This window comes from Panulirus ornatus, chromosome 43 (genome assembly GCF_036320965.1).
Source record: "Panulirus ornatus isolate Po-2019 chromosome 43, ASM3632096v1, whole genome shotgun sequence".
Classification (NCBI taxonomy): Eukaryota; Metazoa; Arthropoda; class Malacostraca; order Decapoda; family Palinuridae; genus Panulirus; species Panulirus ornatus.
The window spans coordinates 16314712-16328256 of NC_092266.1; the positions used below are offsets into that span (position 1 = coordinate 16314712).

At 43.6% G+C, this 13545-nt stretch overlaps 1 protein-coding gene across 2 annotated transcripts in view; it reads left to right on the forward strand.

Moving 5' to 3' along the window:
• The window catches only part of LOC139762345 (tyrosine-protein kinase transmembrane receptor Ror2-like), a 422639-nt gene that overhangs the window by 16930 nt on the left and 392164 nt on the right, over positions 1 to 13545 (forward strand). For both annotated transcript variants that reach the window (XM_071687040.1, XM_071687041.1), the window contains exon 2: positions 1229 to 1337. In XM_071687040.1, the coding sequence (XP_071543141.1) occupies positions 1229 to 1337 (109 nt within the window). The remainder of the gene's footprint in view (positions 1 to 1228; positions 1338 to 13545) is intronic.

Below are 13545 nucleotides of genomic sequence, written 5' to 3' on the forward strand. Positions count from 1 at the left end.
AAGAGTGGATATGAGCAAATAGAGCCGGTCTTCATCTGTTCCTGGCGTTTCTTCGCTTCACGAAAAAGAGTGAACAAAAATATATATATATCTGTCTGTCTATACTGTGAACGGCACTGAATTGGTCCCGTGAAGTTCGCACTTCACTTAATCATCTAGCAGTACGTCAAAGAAATGCCTGATTTCTAAATCGTTGTCACCCAATAGCCTTCCTTAGTAATTCTTGGGTATTGCCTATCCGGTTGTCAAGGAGATGAACTGATCTTATCCTACTCTTTTTATTCTAATCTAATCATCAACTGATCATTCATTTAATGATGATTTTTTTTAGAATATGACTTATTAGGACTCTCTCTCTCTCTCTCTCTCTCTCTCTCTCTCTCTCTCTCTCTCTCTCTCTCTCTCTCTCTCTCTCTCTCACACACACAGACGCTGATATAGATAAACCAAATATATAAAGTGAGATGTTTGGTGGGAGGGAAGGAAAATACTTTAGACTCATCGGGAAAGAACCCCCTTTTTACTTAGCTTTTTATTCTCTTACCTAAGGTTATGGGTTCCGAAGTCACTCGTTTACCAAATGATGTCTTAGCTACGTCTCTTCGTTGTATGTCAACTGAATGTTTTATTTCTTTCTTGTATCTCCCCTGATGATGTGATTATTACACGAAAGTGCACTTGGCAACTTGTGTTTCATTTCCCCGTGGACTCAGGAATATATATATATATATATATATATATATATATATATATATATATATATATATATATATATATATATATATATATATATATATGCAGATAAAACACATGGAAGCGGAAAATACGGTCAAGATATAGCATATGATTGTGCTGTCTTAGTTTACACGAGGAAAAAAAAGATATTGCAGAAATATCCAGAAAATCCACGGCATTTTCAAAAATGCTTGACATAATAAAAAAATTTGCTTAGAGATATGTTGTGGATGACTTGGTAGCATTGGTCCTCCAAGAATGAATTTCAAGCCATTGAAGTCCACCAGAGTCCCCGTCGGTTTTTGAGGCCAAAATATTCTTTCCCTTTAGTAATTGAATGTATGAAGTCGAGAGATTTGATTAATTAGAAAATCATGAATCTCTGGGTATTAAATCAGTGATTGTAATTCAGTCATACATGAAATGTACACAGTGTAATTTGTTGAGGTTGGATGACGCTGAAGCTGAATTGTGTGTGTGTGTATTGTTGCAGGCGGGATGTGGAGGCGGTGTAGCCAGCACGTGGCGGGCTAGGCTGGCGTTGCTGTTGCTGCTGCTGCTGCTGCTGCTGCTGCCCGCGCCGCCTGTACTCGCTGAAACAGGTAAGGTCATGTTGGCTGCTTAACTTCATGTTTAGAAGTCTGTTGTAGCTTCCTCCATCATGGGAATTTCACGTCTTTTTTCTACTGCTGCTGCTACCACTGCTGCTACTACTACTACTGCTGCTACTACTATTGCTGCTGCTTCTGCTACTACTGTTCTACTCTTGTCTTATAAGACCGCTACATTTTTCATCTTATATTTGCGCCTTTTTTTTTGTATGTATAATTGAAACTACTGATAAGGTACCACCCAGGCCGTCTACACCTGCAGTATCATAGATGTTTACAAGGTAAGTCTTATGTGTTAAAGGACAGCTGGCTATTGTCTGTGAGCGGTACCAGCGCCATAAAACTGTGCTACAAACTAGTTCAAGTGATGTTGGTATTAGGTGTGTGAGTGTGGAAAAATAGGGTTGTGAAGAGAATGTAAGCGAGGCTGTTGGTTCGGACATATGGGTAGGAGACTCGGGATGTTAGTACATGTTACAGGTTACGATAGAGGAAGGTGAGGAAATGCTCCATGACAAGTCGTGTTGCTTGTTGTCTCCGGAGTTGTGAATTATGATGCAGTGTAGAACAACACACACGGTTGAATACGAAGATATAGGCGTATTGAACACCGATGTATTCAACACGGTCCGCAAGTAGTGACTGTTTTCTGGAAGGTAAGGTTGTGTATTATCTGAGGTATACCGTGGAATAAATGTGTCTTTACTGTCAACAGCTGCCGATAGGGGATTTCTGGGATGATGAAGTACGTACGCTCGTGTTGCTTAGATCGACTACCATGTTGTGTGTACGTTTTTCCAGTACGAGTTATTTGTATTTAACCTCTTGCGCACGACTGCACTACCCGTTGGTACGGTGGTTATTACCGACCTGATGAAAGAAGAGCCGTACCGTCGCGCTCACAGTGGTCGTGCAGGAAGGCTGGACGGTTACCCTGAGCCTGCCTGAATGGCTGTACCCAGCCTTCGATCCTCAGCAGTATCCAGTTAGCTCTGTTTGTGTCCAGAGTCGTCGTGATATACAGTGGTTTATCAGGCAGTTGCCTCGCTGCAGTAGTGTGTGCCTGTGTGTTGGAGGCGGAGTGCTCTTCGTTATAACACCTGCAGAGTGATAACGCTGTCACAGGGATATTATTCATAGTCGCGTTATGGACTGATGTTATCTTAGGCTCCGCTCGCATGCCCCAGCCAGGCTGGCGTGTGTTCTGGTACGTATTTGTTGTGTTATTTTGTGCTGTACGGATCTGTGATATATATATATATATATATATATATATATATATATATATATATATATATTTTTTTTTTTTTTTTTTTTTTTTTTCGAACTGTTCGCCATTTCCCGCGTTAGCAAGGTAGCGTTAAGAACAGAGGACTGGGCCTCTGAGGGAATATCCTCAACTGGCCCTCTTCTCTGTTCCTTCTTTTGGAAAATTAAAAAAAAAACAAGAGGGGAGGATTTCCATATATATATATATATATATATATATAATATATATATATATATATATATATATGTGTGTGTGTGTGTGTGTGTGTGTGTGTATTTTACTTTTATTTTAATTGGATTTTCTGGAATTGTATTGTACGTTATTTTAGGAATGGCGTGTAAACTGGCGTCTGACATTGCTAGTTTCAGGACAGACATGTTAGCCTCACGTCTACCTTCCAGTTTCAGGACAGACATGTTTTGCCTCACGTTTGATTACAGTAGTTTCAGGACAGACATGTAACCTCACGTCTGAGAATTCTCGTCACTGTATCAGTAGTATTTCCATGCATCTCATTTTCATATTCATTATGTAGTAATTGCCTCTCTTGTTTTCTTTATACTTCTCATAATCGTTCTTCTTGTTGCTCCGTGTCCCTCCCTCTTATTCATTAGCGGGCGTTGGCGTATACTCTGTTATGGATGACGTTTTTTTCCTTGAGAAAAGTGTTGTGAAATGCACGAAGGTTCGGGGTGGTGCAGGAGGGTTTTCCTCCCGCCGCCCCGCGCGCCTCTCCACATTAATCTTGCCAGTGTCACAGGATCTCAGGATGAATGTCGCCTCCGGAGGGGAATCGCAAGGCAGAGAGTTTTTGTGTTTTGCAGCTGTTGGTGCGTCTGGCGCTGGTCCTTACGACGTACGGTTGCACGACTCATAACGTACGACGGTGTTTCGGTCGAGCACGGGGCGTCGGGACGACGATGCAGCGTGACGGCACGACATTTGGTCACGACGGTACGGGCGTCGTGCTAGGCGGGACCCACGAATTAGACGAGTCGACCCTTGAGCATGATGGTACGCTCACCCTTTGATCTGACTCGTAAGGGTCAAGTCAGAGGCCTGGTCATCATACCCTTTCGGATGTAAACACCCGAGATCATACCGTCGTGTGATGGGTTAACGGAGGAAAAAAGCAAAGGAGCAATAATGCGTCTCGTCATTGACCTTTTTCATGAGTCAATATTCTTCGCTGTTTTGTTTTACTGCAGGAAGACCTCGGTCTTGACCTCTCCGCAACCTAGCCTTCATGTATTGAACAAATAACCTTGAACTTGACCTTCTCCGCCATCCAGGCGTCACATATATTATCACATGGAGATAATATCTTCATTATTGTTGATGATATATTTATATGAGGAACGCGGGAATCTTTAGTAAGGTTTGAAAATGTTTTAGTTTTTGTTAAAGGCACCAATTTTTTTTCTCTCTTAAGTTAAACATGAGAAAATTGTCTCTGATTTCCCCTGTAAATCTCATTTGTCAAATACTTCGGTTGTACGAAATAATTCGTATGACTTCGCTAGTAAACAGATATCTTTGCAGTTAACTTGATTTGGATTTAGAATGTGGCAGTAAAATCTAAACATGGGGGAACGATAATGCAAGTATTAAGATAAACACAATCCCTCAAAATAAAGTTTATGAAAATTACTTTAGCTTTACCTTAGATCGTTCGTAGAATATGGGTGTTGAATGTGGATGTATAGACAGATTGTGACCAAAACATAAGGCGACGGTAGCAGTCTACGTAAAATGAAGCAGAGCTGCGCCTGCAAGGGATATGGTGACAGATTAGAGCACAACTTAGCGACCCCTGAGTAAGTTGGTCCCGTCATGTTTTAAGAGTCGAATTCCGTCGAGTAACCTCTGTGCTCAAGGGCCCCGTGTGTGTCGTCGTTGCGCAAGAGGATGAACAGAGCGCGGCCTCTCTAACAGTCATGGATTTGAGAGGACTGGAACGCACAAGGCATCTTATGTTTGAGGAGAATGCTGAAGTCGTCCCTCACTACCCGATGAATAATTTCGTCATCGCCATCATGATTAATTGACGACTCTTGTCAGTGCTAACTTTGGAGTTAGACGGTAGTAACGTTCGCTGCAAACCTCAGTACCTCCACACACACACACCACCCCCCCTGCCTCTGCTGTATCCCCAACGCCACTTGCGTTTCCCACTGCAATACTTTCCGCACCCCAGACTTGTTCATACTACAGGCTCCCAGTTACTTCCACTCCATAGATTACCACTGCAAAACTTTACATACCATCCTTTTTTCCGGCATTGACCTTTTACGCAGTTTCTTCACCCAGAACTGGGCAGTAAAGTTTCCCACCGTACATCTCCCTCCTCTAGCTCACCACAGTTTAAATGAATTAATGGAATGACAAGTAATTGTAACTTGCCGACACGCCATGTTGTTTAGTTGCTCAAATGTGACTCATAAATGACATATTTAAGATTGTTGATAATGCTATTGAGAGGCTGTGCTCCATACCTCTTGTTAGAGTTTAAGTAAACTATTCTCTTCTATCGTATTCTAATACATTTCCACTGTGATCTGCTCCCCTCTCTCTCCACTCTTTCCTGCCACAGTGTACCACAACCTCCTCAACGCCGGGACACCCCTGTACCCTACAGCTTCCGCCTCCATAACTTCCCACTCCAAAGTTTGTTTCCCCAGTGTGGAACTTCCTGCCCTTATCTGCACTCCATAAGGTCCCTCTTCACAACAGCCCCTCCTCTCTATGCCATCTTGCTGTTGCTCTTCTTGACGCTTCATAACTTCTTAATGCGGAATCTCCCACTGCGCACATCAAACTTCTATTACGCCACCTTACACAGGTCTGAGAATACTTCTTCCCCTTTCACACACTTAAACCCTCTCTCTCTCTCTCTCTCTCTCTCTCTCTCTCTCTCTCTCTCTCTCTCTCTCTCTCTCTCTCTCTCTCTCACATACATATGCTGTTACCACACCATCTCCCTCTGTAACATACTACTTCACAATTTATTTGCCGTATAACCTTTCCTCACCTGACAAGATGTCGGCCATCAACCTTCCATCGGACGACCCAGTCGCTACTTCGGCCCTGGGACAACATTAACCCCCTCCCTCCCACCCACATGCCACCTGTCCACCCGCCGCCGAGTCTCGGTGATGTTTGCCTCAGGCGCCCCCCCCCCCCCCCCCCCCACCCCCCAGATGGCGTAGTAGTGCCTAGTGCGAAGCGCGGCGGACACACGTGCTGAGTGAGTCATCATGAGGCGGGAGCACGGGCGATCCGTCTTTCCTGGGCCGGGGAGCCGACGTTCTCTCTCTCTCTCTCTCTCTCTCTCTCTCTCTCTCTCTCTCTCTCTCTCTCTCTCTCTCTCTCTACCGCAACCTGCAACAAGTGCACCACCGCTAAATTAAATTCGCCTTCATTATTAGAAGTTCTTGGCGGGTGTGAATTATAGGGGGTGAGGGGGTGTGTGTATTGGTCCTCCGGGGAATTAACGTTATTGACCTTGTGTGTGTGTGTGTGTGTGTGCGCGCGCGCGCGCCAGGTATCATCCGTCATTAGGTGGTAAAGTGAAGCCTCTTCACCCCATTAGGCCTTCGCCGAGGCTCTTATCCTACTGTTAGGTAGTCCCTGCTGGTGGGTATTGCCTACATCAGGAGGTTGTGAAGAATACCTCCTCCCACCTGCGAGCCAATATGACCTTGGTTCACCCAACGCTGGAAGGTGGTGGTGGTGGTCAAGTGATGGGGCGTTACCCTGTCACCGCGGGTGTGGGACCAGCAGCGCCCCTCCGCGCGGGGCCAGTAACACGGGTGGCAGTTAGCACGTCGGGTGGTTGGGTCTGGGTCCTCCCTGTCTCCACCACCACCACCACCACCCGCCATCACTCGCCCACGGAACCCAGCTGTGCTCACTATGTATTTATGTTTTCACCCCAATGGTTCGTTTTATCTATTCTTTTATGTCCATCTCATTCTTTAATGTCATTTCTCTCTCTCTCTCTCTCTCTCTCTCTCTCTCTCTCTCTCTCTCTCTCTCTCTCTCTCTCTCTCTCTCTCTCTCTCTCTCTCTCTCTCTTCCTCATCCTCCTCCTCTTCCTCCCGCTGTGCCTTACTCTCGTCCACACTCCCTCACGGGATGGAGACCTCATTATCAGTTCTCCATCGGGCGTCTCATTCACCAGTGGTGTTCGCTTGTTCTTCGCGTCATCATCGCTCGCTGGTATTAGTCCTCCCTCACCAGCAGCCACCAACCTGCTTCATGCTCTGCCACGAAATCTCTACCTTCTTTTTCTATTTTTTTTTTTTTTTTTGTAATTGTCTCATTGATCAGTTGTGTTTACTTATTTCTGTACCTGCGAGAACTGTTTTTTAATATATTGGCAGCATCTAAGATGGTACATATATATATTTATATATAGCCATGTAAGTTTTTATTTTTTTTTTTATTCCAGCCAATGTAGTTTGTTTCAATCATTTTTTTTTTTACCAGTTATTGTTCCTGTTGATTATTAGTCCTCTTTATAAATCCTGCACCGTACTCATGATGTCTAATTCCGCTTAATTCTTATCCTAGACCTGGTGTTTTATGATGATTGTCCTCCTTTATCCCAACCATCTTACTCTCCCCCCCCCCCATTCGTTGTGGTGATATTTTTTTTTAGGTCAGTTTATAGCTGGCTCCCTTCATCTCAGTGTTAGTGGTTAATGCCAGTGGTGCGCATTTGCCCCAGTTATGGTCCTTCGCACCATATATCCCTCTTTTCTCGTGGCCATCGTCCCCTGTATTAATTATGAGTTGTTGAGACGTCTGCCTACCATCATATATTAAATGGTGCATCGGCAAATTCTCATTCGCTCGATAGGGGGTCGTATGTCGTCTGGTCCGTTGTCAGTAGGTTTTAATGTCTTTTATTTAATTTTTTAAGAACTGATCTGGTACTTTTTTTGTACGATGCGTGAACCTAACGTGTGTGTGTGTGTGTGTGTGTGTGTGTGTGTGTGTGTGTGTGTGCGCGCTGTGTGTTCAGTGGTTTTCCAGTGGGATGTGATGGTTACTTCCAGTTCTTTCCCAGAGCAGTAATGGTTTATCCTGGTTGTCCGTATGTGCACCACCTGAGGTGGTTAAAGGCAGCAGTGAAGCCATTGTATCCCAGATGAACGGGTTTATCCCGGGGTTGTTGTGAGCCGTTGCTGCCGCCACCCGCCTCCCTTAAGAGAGCCGGGCAGGCAGGCAGGAGTTGCCACTTGCTTTCCATCTCACACCCGGCTTATCACTCACAACTGACGCGTTATTTTTCTACTTTTTTTTCTTCTTCGCCCCCCCCCCCCTCCCCTTTTCCTCTTGCCCGCCTGTCACTCCTAACTCTCTTGCAACACGTTTTCTTTTATTTTCTTGCCTTCTCCTGTCTCTCTTTGTGCCAGACTCGTATATTTTTGGTGTGTTCATTTTCCTCCATTCGCTCCTTCGGTCTTCACCCATTTACGCTCTAACGTTTGGATATAAATTCTTTAATTATTATTGTCATTTTTTTCTTTCAGGAACCTTCTCTCCTTTCCCTGTCACATCCCTTCTGTTAATTTGTCTGTGCAAAATGCTGTTCACTTAGGTTGGATCTGTGGCCATGGATTGTTCAATCCTCGAGATACGTCGTGTCATAAAGCGGTGTAAGTACAGTTCTTACGCCCTCTGGTTCGCATTTCATTCAGCCCTTACCTGGAGCAAGAGTTAGTGCCCCTGGGGAGGGGATGGTGTCACTTCTGACATTATTAGACTTCTAAGACGTGTGCCTGGCAACACATTATTAAAGCTGTATGAGTTATGCCGCTGGTCATTTACCCTCCCCATGGACTTGTAGCGGTCTAATTGTACTAATTCTAAAACACCATCAGCGTGACGAGTATCAACCCCTATCTCCCTGGTGAGTTGCGTATGCAAGAATTTTGAGAGGGGTGGCGATCAACAGACTACGTGCTACACAGACTCGGAGAACATAATGTCATATGATATTAAAGGTTTCTCCCATGGCGAAAATGCGCACAACCGTATCAATGATTTCTTAAGTGTTTCACTGGGACAGACGGCACAACCACTCTACATTTGTTGACGTAAAAGCTGCGTTTGATATAGCTGCTAGGCAAGCTATGTTGCGTGATAACGAAAATGGTTATGGGTGGTCGGCTCCTGCAGTGGATACTCGTCTCTTGAGAGAAAGTCCTGTTGCGTTGTTTCAAGAATACTGAAGGTAGGGTAATTGGCACCCCTTCATTAAGGTTGTTTGGTGGTGTTGGAAATGCATGTAAAGATTTCCATTTTACACACACACACACACACACACACACACACACACACACACATATATATATATATATATATATATATATATATATATATATATATATATATATATATATATATATATATATATATATCAATATTTTGTTGTCAGGGTTGATTTTTGCTTGCGGGTAGTCTGTACCTTATGCTAGACAGTCCCAGTGTGTGTGTGTGTGTGGTTGGCCCGCACGCGTCCATAGGCATAATACTAAACAGTTCTCAGAATCTGAGACAAAGTTCTCTTATAGAGGGACTGTTATCATATCTAACAAGGATAGGTCGTGTTGGGCAGGAAGATTGTGTTGACAGTATGGGAAGGATGAGAAGTAGTGGAGATGAGTGGTTATACCACTGAACAGTGCCATTTCGCCGCTCTCCAACGTAGCCTACCTTCTGGAACGAGCAGAGAGAGGCACGAGTGTGCTAGATACTTTTAAAGTGACCACTGTACATTATGTATAGCTCGTCTCTGTAGACAGATAAGTTATCAGGAAAGGAAGTATACGTACACTGCTAATTTTACACGAAAAGTGGCTCATAACTCCCATACCCACGTAGGTGTTTGAACCAATTAACTCCCACTAATGGCATGTAAAGTGATGGGTGTATTTATAGTTCAGGTGTCCTGTAACATTCACATTTTGAGTGATGGCTGCTGATGGCCAGCAGGTATTATTAACATGTGAACACTAGTGCTCTGAAGAGTGGAGGTAACATGTAAGGCTGGACGTGGACTGCAGTTTTATATCTTTGTTGGTGGCACCCCTTCCTCAAGTTGTCTGTATACTCATCTCTACATGTACTTGCATATATATATATATATTGTTACGAACACGTGTGTGTTTGTATCTATTTCTTATCAGGGCGAGGAGTGATGCTTGACGCTGGCTCGGAGTTTCTGTCCTCCCACCATTTTACGAGAGTGTAACTACGCCGAGACTCTGGGACCCTCCAACCAATGAGAATTACTCCTATATTTCTATAGCCAATCGAAATGTAAGGTTTATAGCAGCAAGGGTGAACGCTTGTCTTCTTGTACCCACTACACCCGCTGAGATCTGATTCCTCTTTCTCCAGCCCAGCGAGGTGGGTGGTGTCCCCTGCTGTAGCCTGTAAGCCTGTATAAGCCTGTAAGCCCGTTACCCAACTGCTGTGCTATAAAGCCGTTACTGCTATAAGCCCGTTACCCGAGTGTTGTGCTATAAGTGTTTACTGTGTTACATCAGGTTTAGATAAGTGTAACGATGAAGTTCATTGTGTCACGTCAAGCGTAACTGTCACAAGAAAGAGATCTCCTGGCTTGAAATCTTATCTGGAATGTTAATTCTTGTACAGTGTTAACGTAATGATTCATGCTTGATTTATGTGCCTATCTTTGTACACTTGAATTCTTTCATTATAAGTAGATTTAATGTAATGCTGGTCTTTAATTCAATCCCATAACTTTATTATTGTGTTATCCCGTTGTGAAACAACAAATCTATAACGCCCTTGCAAGACAAGGGTCAGTAGTATTTGTAACAGATATGTTACTGGCGACCTGGCCTGAATAAGTATTGAGTTCGTAACAATATATATATATTCTTTCAAACTATTCGCCATTTCCCGCATTAGCAAGGTAGCGTTAAGAACAGAGGACTGGGCCTTTGAGGGAATATCCTCACCTGGCCCCCTTCTCTGTTCCTTCATTTGGAAAATTAAAAAAAAAAGACAAGAGGGGAGGATTTCCAGTCCCCCGCTCCCTCCCCTTTTAGTCGCCTTCTATATATATATATATATATATATATATATATATATATATATATATATATATATATATATATATATATATATTTACCCTTATATTTTTATATATTTTTTTTCCCCTTCACCCCTTTAAGTCTGCCAACGCAGGGTCCACTACTACTACTACTACTAGTGTGTTTTCCCTCCATCCTGTTGTTGACTTCTAGTTATCCCCCCCGCCCCCCATCTGTCACCTCCTGCACAGTTGCTTTTTTTTTTTATATTTCATTTTTCTCCTAGGTCTACCCTGTTCTCTCCCCGGTCGGTCACACTGCACAGACCTAACTCGTCGCTAACCTGCAGCATTGCCTGTCCATTTGCCGACTGTGTCACTTCAGGCTCGGTCGTAATGATAGTAATTTTTCTGGTGTGTTTTGTGTATGTGTGTGTGTGTGTGTGTGTGTGTGTGTGTGTGTGTGTGTGTGTGTGTGTGTGTGTGTGTGTGTGTGTGTGTGTGTGTGTGTGTTTCGTTTATTTCTACTCCATATGTAAAAATCTGCATTGGTCATGCTTGATTGTCTTTAGTTTTGTGATTCGGTATATATATATATATATATATATATATATATATATATATATATATATATATATATATATATATATATATATATGTGTGTGTGTGTGTGTGTGTGTGTGTGTGTGTGTGTGTATATTGACTCACCAGCGTATCTTCCCTTTTATAAAAGTATTTGGTAATTGTATACCCATTTTCCTTTAATTCACTGATGCAGTTTTCTGTTGTGCCTAATTTGCAACTTTTCCCTCTTATTTACAGCCTAATTGTCAACGTAATTAACCTGTTGCCCCAGACCAGGTTTACTTTGACAACTAAACTCCCAAGTGTACGCCTCTTTTTTTTTTTTCAAATGGATCTACTGGTTCACTTTCCTTTTGTAAATATATCTGCTCATTTACACTAATTTCCCCCCATATCGAGAGATTAATCTTTGTAGACACCACTGTGAGATTTAGGTCAGTTTACCCTAATTTTCCTTTTAACTCTGTTCCCCCGAAGCACAAATCTACCTCCGTATTGACGTACCTTCACTCATGATTTTCCTTCGTAAATTTCTGATTTCTTTTTTCCCCCCTGCGTGTTTACCTGACCCATTTATTTCACGACCTAGCTTGTCTTACCAAGTCGTTAGTTTGCTTTTGTTTGGTTGTTTAAGAGTTATAGTTTACCATTCCCGGTCGGCACAGATGGTTAGCTGTGTCAGGCGTGCTGTGTTATACCAGTCCTTTGTTACTGTAATGACCTCTTTTGTCTCACCTTCCACGCACTCATGGCTCCTTTTGTCTCACCTTCCACACACTCATGGCCTCTTTCGTCTCTTCTTCCATGCACTCATGCTCTGTCGTCTCTCTTTCCCGCACTCATGGTCTCTCTCGTCCTTCCTTTCACGCACTCATGGCCCGTTTTGTCTCTTCCACGCACCCATGGCCGCTTCTCGTCCCTCCTTTCACGCAATCAAGACCACCTTCAGCCCATTTGCCATCGGCCTTCCTTCCCACGCACTTAGGGGCCGCTTTCCTCCCCCTTCCCCTCCCCCTTTCACGCACTCTAAATCCTGGGCGGCCGGAACTTTGCCTAGGACACACTCGTTGACAGCCTCGGCAAACTTTTAATGAAAGGCTTTCGCTGTCACACCCGATGGAATTCCCAATGTCGGGTCTACGGTGTCCCTGTGTTGGCTAAATCTCTCTCTCTCTCTCTCTCTCTCTCTCTCTCTCTCTCTCTCTCTCTCTCTCTCTCTCTCTCTCTCTCTCTCTCTCTCTCAACTGCTGCGCGGCGTTCCGTCTTCACGCTGGTAGGTGTCAACGATGACCTCACATTATTGGCTGCTGATCAGTCTGGGAGTGTCCCCGTATGCGGGTTTGTGAGTGGGGCTGCACTTTTGAAGGAGAGCGACCGTTACGCGCGGTTTTCATTGGCCAACAGCGCCCGCCTCCGAACGGGTTGTGATTGGCTCATTTCGAGATTTATGGTCTGTGAGTTAGATATAAAAAGGGAATAATTAATTGTTATGGGACTAAGGACGCGTACGTGTGTGTAATTACCTAATTGTAATGACGTGTGATGTACGGGGAGGGAGTTTTACACTGGTAGGGACCCCATCTCTCGAACATGCTCGACTGTCATACATCCGAAATTTATGTTAGTTGTCTGCATGAACCATATCTTCAGTCCTATTTCATTCACGACTTTTATGCTGGAAAAGTACTTCCCTAAGTTTTTTAAGTTCCTCCCTTAACTTCATGTTATGTTGCTTTGGTTGTTTTAGCCCTACATCCCTCGGAAAACTGTTCACTGTTCTCGTGAACAGGTCACCCTAACTCTTCTCTCTCTCTCTCTCTCTCTCTCTCTCTCTCTCTCTCTCTCTCTCTCTCTCTCTCTCTCTCTCTCTCTCTGTGTGTGTGTGTGTGTGTGTGTGTGTGGCACATAATTTGTTCTCGATGGGCCGCATGGTTAGTGAGAAACTGCTTGGCCTTAGAAATATCATGAACTCGTGAAAAAGGTGTTCAAGATTATTCTTTTTTCCTCGGTTAGTTGTTATAACTTGACGTTGACGGGCCTTAATAACCCTGGCCTCGGAGACGTCTGAAGCCCCGTCAACCAAAATATTTTCCCCGGATCCTTCGTAATATTTCTGAATGAGACAAACACCATTTTCTTTTATTTGTGTGTGGTTCATAGGCCCATTTTCTTTTCTGTAATTAAGAAAACAAGATTGGGATTATGAAAGTTAAAAACTTTACATATAGAAGTTGGATCCCCTTTTTTTTTGTAATATTTTTCAATATCTA